The 16,138-nt window shown below is 39.8% G+C and overlaps 2 protein-coding genes and 1 long non-coding RNA gene across 4 annotated transcripts; 2 read left to right on the forward strand and 1 right to left on the reverse strand.

The window, feature by feature from the left end:
• Positions 1–8: 8 nt before the first annotated feature.
• LOC124191506 lies at positions 9–2,848 on the forward strand. The gene is made up of 8 exons (XR_006873461.1): positions 9–50; positions 159–245; positions 340–491; positions 556–741; positions 808–1,204; positions 1,530–1,624; positions 1,692–1,812; positions 2,275–2,848. It is a non-coding gene; the product is annotated as an uncharacterized LOC124191506 (long non-coding RNA).
• A 2,784-nt stretch (positions 2,849–5,632) lies between these two features.
• LOC124191511 (mitogen-activated protein kinase kinase kinase 4-like) lies at positions 5,633–15,705 on the reverse strand. 2 transcript variants are annotated; one of them, XM_046584795.1, is made up of 23 exons: positions 15,180–15,705; positions 14,659–15,104; positions 14,352–14,589; positions 14,073–14,263; positions 13,675–13,990; positions 13,336–13,590; positions 13,026–13,263; positions 12,607–12,955; positions 12,408–12,545; positions 12,075–12,340; positions 11,789–12,015; positions 11,547–11,681; positions 11,396–11,487; positions 11,143–11,331; positions 10,757–11,071; positions 10,506–10,686; positions 10,298–10,438; positions 10,051–10,233; positions 6,587–6,943; positions 6,391–6,513; positions 6,215–6,321; positions 5,971–6,150; positions 5,633–5,910 (listed from the first exon to the last, which is right to left on the reverse strand). In XM_046584795.1, exons 2-23 carry the CDS (start codon positions 15,079–15,081, stop codon positions 5,839–5,841), a joined length of 4,716 nt encoding a protein of 1,571 aa, XP_046440751.1. In that variant the 5' UTR covers positions 15,082–15,104; positions 15,180–15,705; the 3' UTR covers positions 5,633–5,838. The 2 variants fall into 2 exon arrangements, with proteins under 2 accessions (XP_046440751.1, XP_046440741.1); XM_046584785.1 differs by having other exon boundaries at positions 13,336–13,593; positions 15,180–15,624.
• Positions 7,313–10,001, forward strand: LOC124191545 (fibrinogen C domain-containing protein 1-like). Its single transcript, XM_046584836.1, has 10 exons — positions 7,313–7,647; positions 7,727–7,854; positions 7,919–8,052; positions 8,118–8,335; positions 8,407–8,545; positions 8,614–8,747; positions 8,814–8,962; positions 9,021–9,152; positions 9,211–9,470; positions 9,532–10,001. The coding sequence occupies exons 1-10, from the start codon at positions 7,419–7,421 to the stop codon at positions 9,818–9,820; spliced, it is 1,812 nt and encodes a 603-aa protein (XP_046440792.1). The 5' UTR covers positions 7,313–7,418; the 3' UTR covers positions 9,821–10,001.
• Positions 15,706–16,138: the final 433 nt, after the last annotated feature.

A 16,138-nucleotide genomic window follows, 5' to 3' on the forward strand; every position in this document is an offset into this window, starting at 1 on the left:
GCTCCCCAGTAAAACTTGCCTCGCACTCTTCTCTCCTCTTCCATTTCCAGGTAATCTCCCTGGAGCTACGCCGACACTTTCAACTAAAATTCCCTGCATAGATGTGGTGAATATTTAATGTAAAGTTTATAAATATACCTTTTATTTCTCCTTGTTAGGTCATGATCAGAACTATGGAAAATATTCTGTCCAGGGAATGACGCCTTAAAGAGAAAGAACAGGGTTACGATCTTCAACAATATTGCGTGAGTGTCATTTCTTTTATCTGCTATTTAATGTTGTTTCTAATTCTATTTCAAATAAAATAAATCGAAAGAAAACATTTGAATATTTCTACAGGTTGTTTAGGTATTGACCAACACCTCGCAACCAGACCTACTTGAAGCTGACCTGATCCGCTCCGTATTGCATGCGGTGGCTAAACAATCGACGGAACAAATCCGTCGTAACCAGTTGTTGGCCCCCAACTTCTTTTCTTCTCTCGTCTACTGGTACTTACAGAAAACAACTTAATTCTTAACTTTAATACCTATAACGAATTGATGTTTGTTTTAGTGATCCCACCATTCCTCACATTGAGCAGTTGGAAGAATTGCGTTCCATCATTCCATCGCCTCCGCTGGACATTTCGACCGAGAAGGAATGTTTCGATTTGTGGATGAAGGTGATGCGACTCGACACTTACCGCAAAGCCGTCATCACCGGACTTGTTTCAGCATCGGCAGTCTCACGGAGAGTTTGGTATGCATTTGCATTTATTAAACAACACCTCGAGTATTGCTTATGACCTAACTTGTTGTCTCGCAGGTTAAAAGTTCCAGCGCTTCATCAAAGCTCACCTTTGCACGCTTCTAAATATTGTAAATGTGAGTTTGATTGAATGCGCCGTTTTTTTTCTTTCTTTACACCTTTACTACAAAACCAGATTTTACACAAAAAAAAAGCCCTTCGGGAACCTCTCCAAGGAGCAAAGCGCATTGGTAGAAATTTTAGTAAGTCTCGATTAGCTAGAGAAGGGATCCTTTTCATTTTACTGTTTTAAATTTTAAACATTTCTTGTTTACAACGCTAGATGGCTTAGATTGTTTTCAGCGTTAAAAAAACATTAGTTTCATTTCACTGTTTCAGTAACTTTCATTATACACAATTATTTTTTGTTTGAAAAACTGAAAAAAAAAAAATCATCGAAGAATTCTTCGTCAACGTCAATTTTGTTATGCCAAAAAACAGGCTAGCCCTTTAGCCCCTACCTTCTTCGGTTCAGTCGCCATTTTCATTTGTTTGGGGTTTGAATTAGCTTGACTGCTACTTGTTAGGCATTTCTGAGAACTTCTGATGGGTTTTAGACTTAAGTTGGTTAGGACTGTGGTTAGGGTTGACGGTTGTTCTTGAGCTTGCTATTATTCTTGGTATAATTGATTCGATTAAATCACATTAAATTGCTATTATTCTTGGTTGATTTAATTAAATTCTATTACATGTGCAGTGAGAGTGGCCTGAAACTGTTTAATTTCATTTTTTATTTGTAGACAAATTTTGATGCTGAAAGACTTGGAAACCATGCTGTCCACCACGACCATGTCCAGAAGCAGAGTAACATTCTGCATGTACAATGTTCTGAATGGTAAAATTAATGACTACACTGTTTGAATAATATTTTTTATCATAACATTTGTAATTTTTTATTGCAGGCACCTCTTAATGCAAGGAACTTCAGCCATCCAATCCAGGACTTGCATCCAATCGTGCAGGCTGCATGGAAGTCTCATTTACCTTTGCTGTGAACATCATGAACACATACACTATTCGAAGGTGACAATCTTATCCAGTTTAGATTTTACAATTAAAATGTGATTAAGCTTTGCATCCATTGGTTAGTTTTAACATTTTGGGATTTTGTCAAGTCAACAGCTATTTCCTTCAGTCATGTGTTCCGTTATGGATTTTTAAAGGGGATTTTGTTGTAAGCAAGAAAGGCAGATACTGAAAGAAGTTTTGTTTATTTTGTAAGGATTTCTGGTGGCAGACATAATCCTTACAATTTGTTCCACTGTAGAGTATTCTTTAAAGTTTAAATGAATTTCTATTTAAATCTTAAGTGAATCATCTAGTTTCATGTAAATTTATTAATTTAAGTTTCAACAATAGGTATAAGATGATGTTGCCATATAATACTTAGGTTGAATATTTGAAGTGATACAGTGTAGCATATTTTTTTTAAATTTCATACAGCATTTCCAATTATGCTGAAGATTAATTTTACTTTGATTATAGGTTCGTGTTTACATAGCAGTGGTGTTGCTGTCCAATGTGGCGTGCTGTTGCAGTCTATGGTGGTGAAAGATATCTGCATCAAGTTGCTGTTCCTTGTGCGTCCAAGGTGCTGGTTTTGTGTTCCAAAAGTGACATCCAATATTGTGTTTAATTGCTATTCGTGTCTATGCAGTTTACCTTTTACATGTTGATAAGAAACAAAAAAAGTAATACGGGGAGGATTATGTCAAACAAATAATAAACATGTCCGGGATGGGGAAATGAGGAGGAAGTTGGGGTGGGGTATTTGGTTATGATTTACTAAAAGAAGTGAGGTATATTTATAATGAATGTGCTGTACTTTGTGATAAAAACTGTTGTTAACCTATACCTTCCTGTCAACCTAAACCTCCCCTACTTCCACTTACACATCTATTCATAAAACCACATAAGCACCAACATCAAATCCCACATATCCACTCACATCCATTCCTAAAACCCCACAATCCCCAACAACAAATTCTCACAATAATTGTATATCTATTATCATATTAATAGTAAATAAATAAAATGTACTGTATAAAAAATGTGTAGACTATATTTATTCTAGAACACTTGCAAAATAAAAAATTCATTAAACAGAGCGTCCGGTTCAAGACAATTTTTTTTTGTGCGAGGCTTTTTAGCAAGCAATCCGCCACCCAATTTGACAAAAAGTGATTTGTTTGTTTTCACGGAAATTGCGTCAGACGGTTAAAAAATTTCTAATTCAAAAATCTCATGTAGAAATTTGCATCTAGTCTATTGGTGCAAATTGCGATTCTTTAAGCTTGATTATTTTAGGTGATGTGTTAAAAGCAATTGTGGGTCGCTAAACAATTGAACTAATCCACTTTTTCTGAATATTTTGGTTTTAGATCACAAAAAAGTCTAAAAACAACAGTGATCTAAAACCAAAATATTCAGAAAAAGTGGATTAGTTCAATTGTTTAGCTACCCACAATTGCTTTTAACACATCACCTAAATTAATCAAGCTTAAAGAATCGCAATTTGCACCAATAGACTAGATGCAAATTTCTACATGAGATTGTTGAATTAGAAATTTTGTAACCGTCTGACGAAATTTCCGTGAAAACAGACTATCACTTTTAGTCAAATTGGGTGGTGGATTGCTCGCTAAAACTCGCACATGCAGTGTCGGCGTAGATCCAGGGAGATTACCTGGAAATGGAAGAGGAGAGAAGAGTGCGAGGCAAGTTTTACTGGGGAGCGATTAGTCATACTAGGCTTCCGGGTTAGACTCATGACCCTCTAAAAGTTTTCGTCGGATCATGCGCCTTCCAAGTCCCCGTTCGACCAGAGCCCTCCCCTCCTCCTGGTTTCACAGCGGGTGAGTGACCACCGGCGGGCGTTGGTTAGTGGTTAGTTAGGGAAACGGGGCCACAGAAAAGAAGGGAGCCCAGATATGCACTTGTAATTTATCTAACAACTAAACAATTTAGTGGTCTTGAATAACAGCATTCTCTCGTCAGTTTCACCATCCAATGGGTCAGTCTATGGAAAGGTGGCGACGGATTCAACTGAAAGGAAATTTAAGTAAGATTTTATCAATAACGAGGCGTAGAGAAACAAGTCAACAAAAAACAATGGAGATGAGCACTTCAAAAATATTGAATCAAATCAGCAAATCACGAATATGCACTAATTGTTGTCTTATGCCATATCCTATAGTTCAGGAAAAATCATTCTTTTGGGCGTCTAATAAGTACTAAATGAAGTACTAACTCCTTTAAAATCCAAAAGTAGACAAGCAAATTACCAAAGTCTAACAAGTGAGCTTTGTGGCTTACGGTCAGTTGTCACACAAAATTATCTAACATTAACTGCCGAAAACTGAAAATGAAAAGGATCCCTGCTCTAGCTAAATCAAGACATACTACTAAAGTAAGAAAAAACATAACAAACAAAAACAGGTAATAATAAACCTAATACTCACGCAATACTGCTACATTATCATAACCACAGTTATTTATTTTAAGGTGTTATTCTCTGGAAAGAATGTTTTCCAAAATTCTGATCATGATCAAAAGAAGAAGTAAAAGGAATTAGTATAAACTTTATAGTACAACTTACAGTAAAACTTACACCACGAATACACAAATATGAAGAGAATTCCAGTTGGATATTTTGCATTTGTTTCAATCATTATTCTCTTTCTTTGCAATTGAAGAACAGCCTGGATCATGCTATTTTCCTTTCACAAGGATCTCACTGTTTCAAAAATTCAGACATAAGAATTGATGAGTGTGAATTGCAAGTCAAGGAAATAAAAAATACTAATTGTTCAATCAACTACGCAGAATACCTATAATGTTGGTTTCACACTTAATCTGCTTTACCACATTACATTATGCTATTTAACAAACTTTTTGAAATGTTTAATAGTTCACTTTATACTGCATCGAAACGTGAAAAACAGCAACTAACCGTGCACTAACCATGGCAGTCATTGTTGTTATTAAACTGCAGTGGCACCTGGTGGCCAGGACTTTCCATTGATAGGAAAAGGGTGTGAAGAAGGTAGGGGCTAAAGGGCTAGTCTATGCCCCAGAATTGAAAACAAATCTGGCCGCCAGATGTCCTCAGTGTCCAAGCCATAACATTGTCACTTTGTCAGGCTGTCAGCTTGTTAGCGGTTTTTGCGGTTGTTGATCTGCGTTAGCAATAGCCAATAGCAAGCAAAGGGCTTTTTGTGATTTTTTTTCATTAAAAAAAAATCAAAACAGATATTAAAACAATAAACGACAAATATCCTTTTCATTAAGGACTTAAGGTTTAAATTAAAATACCTAACCTGTGTGTGCTTATAAACAGCATCACACTTGGTCCCTGAATTTCGAATTTTTAAAAACAAAGCTAACACGTACAATAACACTGCGCCACTGCTTGTCAACAACCTTCAATAGATCGAGTTGCTATAAGCAACACGAATGAAGTTTAGGTATGTTACCCGGAAGTTTTCTTTACCTTGCGTGGTGCCGTTTGCGACCTAGGCGTCGTGGACGATGGCATCAGGAGTGGCAGATGCACTTAGGAATAATGCTATGCCGCGTTCAACACGAGGTATTTCTCTTCTGACACCTCGCTCACCTATTCGACTGCTCGTTTTCAGTGGAACGAAACCTTTGATTGGCTGTCATCAGGTAGGAATCACTGTTTCTTTCAAATTACCCGAAGCCGAAGGATGTCTGATTTAGTGATTTGTCCGAGTGACTTTGGTGGTTTTTACATTAACAATTTAAGGGTATATGAATGTGAGATTTGCTTATTAAAAATCCAATTTCATAAGTTTTAAAAAGGGAAAAAATGTGAAATATATATTTTTAAAATTCATTATGTAATATTACCTATATTATTATCCTATCAAATACGTAATGCTACTATTTTAACGGGGGAAATCGTTCAATCAAACGAATATTATTTTATATACGAGAAGTATAATAATAGGAGGAATGTATGTATAATAGACAATACAAGGAACTAAGTAGTTTACAAAATCACAACTTTTTTAAACAGTTGCACGGCTAATGTTTCGATAAACTAGAAACCGGATGACGAATCACTGCAGAGTATAAAGGGTCGTCTTCCTGATAGACCTAATGATCACCAGAAAGGTCAAAAATGATTCTGACGATGAATGACTAAAAATGACTTACTTTTAGAAAATTGTGTTCAAGCAGATTAGCTGCGCTTTCTCTTTGTTTCGGATCATGTTGAAGAAGATGAGATAGAAACGCTTGGCCCTCTTCACTGAGCGTAAGTGGCGTAGGAGGTACTTCTCCCATCCCAACTTTGAACATAATAGCGTAATTTGATTCGAGTTCATACCAAGGCCTCTATAATGTGCAAAAGGAAAAACATTTTATGAGTTTTCCAAACACTCTCGCTGATTTCGATTACTTTTCCTGTTGCCATTTCTATCACTACACAACCCACACTCCAGATGTCGGCCGCGCGTCCGTGGCCCTCAGTCATCGTATGCATAAAAACCTCCGGAGCCATGAATGCTAATAAATTTGGATTAAAATTTAATTATTATTTTTTTGTTGTTGATATGAAAATGAAAATTCTTTTACCTTGAGTGCCAACAAAACCTTGCAGTTCTCCAAACATGGTCGTTTGCGATTTGATTTTAGCGGCACAACCAAAATCACCTAATTTTAAACAATTGCCAACGTCGGTAAGAAAAATGTTGGCACCTGAAACAAGTAATTTACATAAAATAAGAGTTCACGTTCCAGTTTATCACGGCGAATGTTCTCAATTACATACCCTTAATGTCTCTATGCACGATTCCATTTTCGTGTAAGACAGTGACGGCTTCGAGAAGTTGTCGAGTGAAACGTCGAATGAGTTCTTCGGGTAGACCTGTCTCAGTTGAAGCAACTAAATGCTCCAGTGTTCCTTCCGGACAGAATTCCATAAATATGATCATTTCTTCTCGATGGATCTCCAAACCGTAGTAACGCACGAGATGCGGGTGATGGATGCCTTCAAAGATGTGCAATTCATCCGCTACACTGCGAATGGTCCGATGATCGTTGGGCTGTAATGCAATCTCTTTCATGGCCATCAATTCGCCAGTTTTATTGTTGACAGCTACGTAAACTTTGCCAAAACGTCCTTGTCCTGTGAAAACCCATCAGAAAAAAAATATATAGCTATTGAAATTCTTCTAACTTGAATTTGAAGGAGATCTCTAGCTTAACGCGTTGGTAAATATAGCTTCTCTTCCACGGAGTGGAGAGCAACTGTCAGGGTGACGCAAATAGATAAATGGACATTTTCAATTTCGGTTCCCTCTGCCGCCTACAAGCTAACGTCTCCGTTTGTTGTTTAGGCCCATTCTCATTTTGAAAATGAGTATAAATAAATAACGTAAACATCCGGCGTTGCTGGTTGGGTCCTTGGTTGCTAGACGGCGTGCATGCGCTAGACAACCTTCGATCTGGCACCGACCGTCTTATATACAAAATACTGGAAATAGCACGCCAGACAGGCACAAGTCAAAACATTCGAGGCGTGGAAACTCGCCACCGAAACCAGCAGATAGAAACTCGAAACTGGAAAAGGGGCGATTAGTTTGGATACGGCCGTCCCGAAGATGGGTCGCTCCTCTGCTGCGCTGGCACGTCGCACCAGCAGCGGAGCAATACACTTGGCTTTGGTATTGTATCTGTTAAGTGTTCACTTCATCGGGATCGAAGCTCAACATGAAGATTCAGGGACCAGTTCTGAAGAGAGTCGAGCTGACGACCCGATAGGTCAAGAATCGGATACAAGTGAAATGCGGAGGCCGCGGCCTTTCAACTTGATCGCCCCACGGCCGGCTTGTGAGTTCCAGAATAAGCACGTAACATTTTTCAAATAACCCAAACATAATTGTATAAAAATGCTACAACTGTTTTCCAGCTAACGTAGTAGGAGTTTCAACTACTCCCCCAAGTCCAACATTAGCGGGAGGTATTCTCAACGATGTTGAACACGAACCAGGATTGGTTTGGCCTACGGTGACAATACCGGCAGCCACAACCCCGTCGGTATATTCGTTAGAATGTGTTATCCCTTAAAAATCAAGCTAACTGAGTATTGAATGGTTGTCAGACTTCGGATGAGAGCGGACCAACCTTGACCAGCGGTCGTCTCATGGCTCACCTTCAGCGAATCACAGAGAGGCTGTCATCGATGGAATCGCTACAAATTCAGACACTGCGCAAACTAGAGGGAATTGACTACCGGTCAGTCCTTTGCATCTAATAAGATCCATCAAAACCAATAACAGTTTTTTTTTATCTTCAATTAGTTTAACGCGTGTGGAAGTACAAATGCAAGAACGCGGAGACTCGGTGCGCAACCTGGCCGCCGACACTTCGAGGCGGCTGCAACAGTTAGAAAGCGATGTTGGACGAATTGAAACTCTACTAGATGTGGTGCGAGACGAGTCAGTTGCTATTCGTACCGGTCAGGCTGAGCTCAAACACATCATAACACAATCTGGTGGAGCCCAAGCACCGGCAAGAAGTAAAAAGACAAAAAAAAATCGCTACTTTGAATTATTAAATTTTGTTTAAATAACCCTATGTAACTAACAGTGACGGAAAGTGACGTTCCAGCTCCCCGTCTTCAAGTACTCTTGGCTGGAATGAACAGTCTTAGAACGACAACAAATAACCTACGGGATGAACTGTTACTTATCAGCAAGAACGTCAGTGTTATGGCCAACCTGACCAAGTAATTGTTTTAGAATAGCGAACAAAAAAGAAGCAGAAGCGACTGACATTCAATTGAATTTCTGTTAGAATTGTCGAAAAACGGAGCGATGATTTCGCTACAAAACAAGATCTGCATCGTGGAATTACTGCACTAAAGAGCCAAGATTCCACACCGGCCAGGACTCTTTCACATTTCATACAACCTGGCGCTTGTCCTTCCGGTATATTAAACTGATTTACTATTGCCAGACACTAATAATTAAGGTCATTTATTAACCTCTCCACAGAACGACCAAGTTTACCACGTGATTGTCACGATGCGCTTAATAAAGGTGGGCGCCACCTTATGTCGGGAATCCAACGGATTCAACCATTATCTTCATCTGCACCCTTTTTTGTTCAGTGTGACATGGAAACTCGCGGAGGAGGATGGACGGTATGGCTATTGATCATTAACAGTTATAATAATTTCTTAATATCTGCTTGTCTAATAGGTTATTCAAAATCGCTTTGATGGTTCAATTAATTTTCTACGGGGTTGGAATGATTACAAACAAGGATTTGGCAATATGGCCACCGAATTCTGGCTGGGTCTCGAAAAAATCCACATGATTACGAATCAAGGAGTGAGATTAAATTGCAAATTTGGGGAGTCTGTTCATTTCATTAGCGATTTTCTTTCAGGTCTACGAGCTTTTAATCGAACTGACAGATTTCGGTCTGAATCAAGCCACTGCCCACTACACCGCTTTTGCTATCGGGTCTGATGCTGAAGGTTACGACATTCGCCTACTGGGAACCTACGAGGGTGACGCGGGTGATTCCCTCTCGTACCATACATCCATGAAGTTCTCTACCGCAGACAACGATCAGGATCAATGGTTAGACGGAAACTGTGCTCGCGATCACACTGGAGGTTGGTGGTATCGAGGATGCGATACAAGGTATTCTTCGTCTTATATGAAACAAATATTGGTTTGTTAATTCTCCTGTTTGTTTTTTCAGCAACTTAAACGGGCAATATCTGAACGGCCCCGTACCTCAAGAATTTGAATACAAGGGGATGTACTGGTACGATTACCAGGGGCCTCAATACTCTTTAATGAAGTCTAGAATTATGATTCGACCCTTTTTCAATGCGGTTGTGCTAAGTGCACAACCGGGCGGAACTACAGTTAAGCCTCGATCTCCACAAGTACCGGCTCCACCCGGTAACCAGGGACGACCTACTTTCGGTCCAAAGTTACCGAATCAACAAAGCCAGAAGCCAAAGAAGAAAAAGGAGATGGAGTGATTGGGGGAAAAATATACATATATATATCTGACGCAGAAACAGAAGCTTTACAATTAACTGCCAACCGGCTGGCCCAGGTGGACAACGTGAGACGACTATTCTTCCTGGTCTTCCGACTTATAAACCCAACTGGGAAACCCATTTTTGACACTATAATACACAGACGCACCAGTACCAAAAAGGCCAAAACGTGTTTCAATGGGTACTATAATATCAGTAGCTTTTCTTACCTATTTTGACTCCACGCTGCCAAGAAAACTGGACGCTTTTGAGCCGGATGTGCCATTTCGCTTCTTTGGTTTGACGGGCTACGCGACCAATCAATGTAGCCTCCTCCAATGAAGCATCGCGCTGTGATTCAATTAAAAGCACAGAGCGGCAGACACGGTCCTTCCACGGCAAAACATCTCCGGCTACATAATGAATTCGATTACAGGTTGATATTCACGATTCTACCGTAACTCAAAAATCGATTACCAGAATCCCGTCGAGGTAGAGTAGGCAGCGAATTCGAAAGTCGTTCGTCATTGGAACACTGTAGAGACATCTTTCTTGAACTCATCGGGCTTTTCAAAGGAGAAAGAGTTTCTGCTGATAAACTGCTCGGGAAGACGGGCACTACGGAGGAGAAAAAAAGTCGGTTATTAGCATTGAGATTACCTTGGTTAAAAAAAAAATGACATACTAGAATTTTTTGAAAATCGGCGGACGACTGGAGAAGAAGTTTGCAATTTAGAACTTTGATCTAGTGATCCGATGATGTGATGAACACATTGACTAATCGACTCTTTCATTCTGCAAAATTCTTCGTCGGGGAGATGACAAGTTATGTCAGACTCGCAGGCCGTAACGAGAAATTCTAACCCCTTTTCCAAAATATGTAAAAGGTTAGGAGTTTTGGTTATTTTAATGCAAAGACAATTATTTACAATATACCTGAGTAGCCCATTTGGGTCTGAGACCACGACCGCGTTCGCTGTACTTCACGGTAAAGTTCATCCACAGATTGGCTAGTTTGACTACGTTGAGGGCTAGCTCAACGTTAGGCTTGCCAGAAACAAGACGTAGTACGTCTTTGTTAAATTCGAAGCCCAGTTTGAAGCAATGGCGGACCACTTCTTTCCAACGACTTATCAGTGGAGCCTGCTCCAGCGGGTCTAGAAGATGTACGTTTAGATGTTGGACACTGCACTTATTCACCACTTCTTCGATAGATTCAATGATGGTTTGGCTTAAGCAGATCACCTCATTCTAGAAAAATAAAACATTAAAACATTAACTATACAAACACTAATGAAATCAATTTTCTACTAACGCTGTACCTTGAGCTGAAGGAGAGATTCAGCAACCACATAGTTGGACGGCCTATTTTCGTAGCGTAATTCAAGACCTGGACCAAGAGACTCTTGTACTTCACGACGCCTGGCTGATAGATGAATGGCGTTGAAAACAATTAAGAGCAAAACTTCGCGCTGAACATGAGAACGGAGGATTGCATCGTCTCGCAGCGTCTAAAATATAAACTAGAATTTAGATATTCAATCGCTTATGCAGCATGAAATTAAGCTAGCGTACACGAATGCGAACTGTTTCACCCTTCCATAAAGTTTCGATAGTTTCTCCATCGGCAGTTTGCGTTTGAAGTAGTATCATGTAGCCCTCGTTCTCTAACAAAGCAAATGAATCAATGGTTGTTTATGGTCATTTTTGCAAGACTATCACATACCTGCATCATCTTCGCTGCTTTGGGAATAATTGGGAAGTGATTCTTCTTTACTGTCGTTGGACGGTGGAGGTGGTTCTGAACGAGAGGAGAGATCCAGGAGACAATGCAAGTACTCTCTATGACTTCGGAGACTTTCTGAAATAATAATAATAATAAGAACCATAGAGTTTTGATTCGTAAAAAATAAAATAAAAAAAAAATTGGGAAAAGCGAAATTTAAGATCCCACGAGATTCTACATACTTGGAACGAAAACCACATAATTGTCATTATGCGGTAAAACGACAAGTATGTGGCCGGTAATAGCGAGTCGGTGGAGGAGTTCCGGGAGTGGCACACTGATATCGAATTCGGCGGCTACTTCCAAGTCTCTTCGAATCATTTTGGTAACAGAAACTGCTTTTAGGCACTGATCACGAGCTTCTGATAAGACTCGCTGAATGCGTCGAAGTATAGTAAGTGCCATATCCCTTAAAGATTAAGAGAACATGAGCAACACCATTCGAATAGGTAAATCAAGATTGCATACTTTTCTGATCGCTCTTCATTATCAGACCCACTGGTGTCTGATTGAAATTCCATCCTTCGGTTGATTCCCTCACGAAGGTATCTACCAGTTGAACTTAACATGGATGAAGCTATTGCACAGAATGCGTTTCCGGCCAGCATCTCGCCACCGGGGATTTCCGAACACACTGATCGTGTGAAATTCCATTCCGACTCCAAAATATTTTTCTGTATTGAACTTGTTGGCGATCCCATGCACACCCATCGCTTTAAATAATCTAGATAAGCCTATCAGACAAATTCACAATTATTTTACGTAAATAATAATGCACATCTTTTCTGTATTTAAACTCACACTTAACGTCAATTTGAGTATTTCATTAAACTCCTTTTCTAGGGCACTGTGTAGCGTCACGTCGTAATCAGTGGGCACAACGGAATGCACGTCTCTGCGATACTTTTGCTTGCAAATTACTCCGACTTTCAATCCTTCCTGTAATTATCACAAAAATAATGCAAAATCAATGGCAATATGTTGGCAACAGTAGGCATACCTTAAACTCTTGCATCAATTGACGAATACTGAGGGCCGACGGCTCAGCTGGTTTCTGCTCCAAGCGAATGCATAAAGATTCCCTAATTACATCCATTGGCATTCGACAAAGGAAGAGGTACAGCGTTCGGTACTGGGGCAATTTCAACGACTGGATCTCTACAGACCAAGCTCCGTAACGACGGAGTTCTGTAAGTTCCGGTGTAGTCGGACGGCAATCACCACCCAGTTGTCCTGAATCTTCATACAAGTAAGGCGAGGACGAACAACTGCTTCCCTTGTACTGATCTGGTTTCAATAGTGATTCTTTCGCTCTCACCATACCGACTCGATGGATGATAACAATCCAGCTAAAACCGAAAGCATATGCCGTCATTAAAACAAAGGAATGTTTTGTATGAAAACGAAAATGTTACATACCGGAGCATTTTTCGCAATCCTTTATTCTTCAGAGCTCTTTCAATGTAATGTCGGTATAGCAAACGACCGTCTGGGGTTTCTAAGCCTCCAGATCTACAGCATTCTAAATCCGATTCAGATGCTGCGCTATAACTATCCAGGCGCAAAGTTTCTGGTTTGGAAGGATTATCAATTTCCTCATCCCTTTGAAGATGGGGTTCCTTAACGAATAGATGTTTTAACTCAGCATCCGCTTCAGCTGTAATAAAAAATAAATGGTCAAGATCAATTTTAAAAAATAAAATTTCTAATGAATGCAATTTTAACTGACGCAAATCAGTTCCAGAATATTCGCTCTTCCAAGATTCCGTTGGGCTGTCCTCCAATCGTTGTCGGTCATTAGGACGATTGGCGGTTGGAGGATCATTTTCAATAAAGAATTGAACGCGCGATTTCTCTCTCCTGAGCACTTTAGTTTTATTTAAAAGTATCGGCGGGCTTGGCATATCGGAACAGGTAGATGTATAACTATTTAACTCTGGATTAGCTTTTTCCCTGTCGGTATTGATTTCTTCACCATCGCGTTCTTCAAAAAAAAAAAGCAGGAAGTGATTGGGAAAAGGACGTCAGGATGTGAAAATGTTTTAGCATGAAGAAGCCCGATACATACCATCGTTGATTGGCCAAGGCGGCCATGTGGGCCAAGGAAGCCCTTTGGAGCCAAGTGATACAAGCATGTGACCGATAATATCGATTTTCAGTTGTAGCAAACAAGTCACGTTGTACCAGCAGACGATTGCTTTGATCCGATCATTAAACTCGTTGCTACTGTATAGAGGATAATCAATGCCGAGCGCGCGACCAGAAGGGTAGAGCTCTTCCACGTTTTCCAGCTCTTTTAATAGCGTCGAAATTTCGTATAAGGCTTTGCTTTGGTTGAGAGAGCACATCTCACAGAACGCGTCCAAACACCCGGGGCATCCCAACTACATGAAGGAAAATCCGCAGTGATTATTTACGAGAACTAATTAAACTGTGTAAAACTAGGATGAGAATAATGGGCGTTACTGCTTCGTGAAGCGATGAGGCTCCGCTAAACTGCGAACACTCTGACGAAGGAGCGTAAAAAGGCTCGAACCGGTACTCCATTATCCTGTTCAAAATGTCTGGAATTTTCTTGCGCTGGACATAAAGATAGCTGTCTTGTTCTTGTGGGGTTCTGTCAGATATCCAAGCTTGTAGTTCCAACCACAAAAGATCTGTGAAGCCCCAACGTCATTCAAAATTATTGAGTCATTAGCAGGTAATAGAACAGTTTCTACAATTATTTAAAAAAAAATGGCTTACCTTTTAATTCACTCTGCCACAAAAGTTCTTCTTCACTCCTTTCTTGGGTTTCGTGATTATTGGTTTTTTCGATATTCCCTGACGATTTCATAAGATCCGTAAAATAATTTTGAAATTCTGCTCGATTTTGGCAAGAAATGATCTGCCTGCTCTGTAGAAGAGAATCGGTTCTTTTCACTTTGCGCGGCAATTTGATCAAGCGGGAACACAGGCTCATGAAACGATTTCGGCTTTCAACCTTGATTTGAAACGAAATATTGATAATTCAAAATTCTGAAGTTGATTTCAAAGACTTGGTCAACCTTACCTTAATTCCCTGGTTGCTTGGAGCATTGACATCAGAATTTGCTTCGTCCTCACTTGCATAGCCATCCACTGACATTGTTTCTCCTGTATTTAAGGTCCCTCCATTACTGGAAGATGTAATCCACTTCATTTTTCTTTCAGAACCTCGTTGTCTGCTTGTTTCTCTTTGTTGCCACTTATGTGTTGTTGTTTTGTCCTTTTTATCATTTTCTAATTTTTCCAATGACAGTTTCGGTGAGTTCAGTATCCTCAGCTCCCTTCTTTTTTGCATTCCTTTAATGTTCTGCCGGCTAGGAGGTGTGCAGGAATATTTGTTGAAGGTGGAATCAAGCTCATCGTCTGAGACAGAAGAACTGTCAAAGCTTTCCGAACTTTCAAAGCACACTTTTGTCACAGCTTTGTTTCTCTGCTTAGGAACATCCATTTCTTCTGCAATAACTGGGGTGTCTACAGTAAGAATAAAAGCATAAATTTAGTTGTAAACAGAGGAAGAAAAATAATTAAATGTTGACTTGTCATTACTCAAAGCACTTTAGCTGATTAGCTCTAGGTGATGAGATAAACAGTTGTGTGAGTAACTAAAATCCAAATCAGTCCTACTCTCATTCTATAACCACTCAACTGACGAAATCACGGACGGCCGATTATCTCCCTAACCACACAAGGTTTGATAAAGGCAAAAGCGACCGTCGGTTTCGATAGAGGCGAAGGGCGGCAAAAAACGAGATGAACAACAGTACAGCACAGTAAACCCGACTGCGACTGGAATGAAATGTACAGCAGGACCTATTAAGCTATGCGCAAAAGAAACGACTTTACGACGTTAGTTTTTACTCGTGAAGCCATGGGAAAGTTTGGACTAAAAAAAGAAGCCAGAAATGGCATTAGAAATCTAATGCCAACTCCAACTAACGTCATGAGACCAATATTGAAGGTCATCGGCCTTCAGTCCTTTTTTTAAACCATCCAGCCATCGTCTGCTATTACAACTATTTGTTTTGCACTGGACTGGAGTGACTTCCACTGACCAATCGAGCAGTTCGCTCGATGACTAAGGCCACAAGCGCTGAACAAGCGTAGTTCATTTTGCGCACTCTGGTAATATTAGCAAACACGCATTTAGGATGACGTCTATTTTTTGCACCGAGTTTAGCCTTTCAAAAAAATATTCCACGTCATCTCGTGACTATTCCAACTCTAGCCTACTTTGTTTAAATTCGTTCCAAGTTGTTTTTCTTATTTCCGATCGTTTTTCACGATTTCGTGACATTGAATGTCATGAACAAACGTTGGCGACTAACAAATCTTGGGGGCATTGGGTTTGAAAACAATATCGATTACATACATGCCTCTTGCAGATGGTCTTTGCCAAGTCTTTGCTGTGTAAAGATGATTGGGGTTATTGAGTCTTGTTTTAGTTTTTCGTGTTCAAAACATTTTTCTTCTTTGGCGGTGCATATTCTTCTTATGGCGATCAAAAA

This window comes from Daphnia pulex, chromosome 1 (genome assembly GCF_021134715.1).
Source record: "Daphnia pulex isolate KAP4 chromosome 1, ASM2113471v1".
Classification (NCBI taxonomy): Eukaryota; Metazoa; Arthropoda; class Branchiopoda; order Diplostraca; family Daphniidae; genus Daphnia; species Daphnia pulex.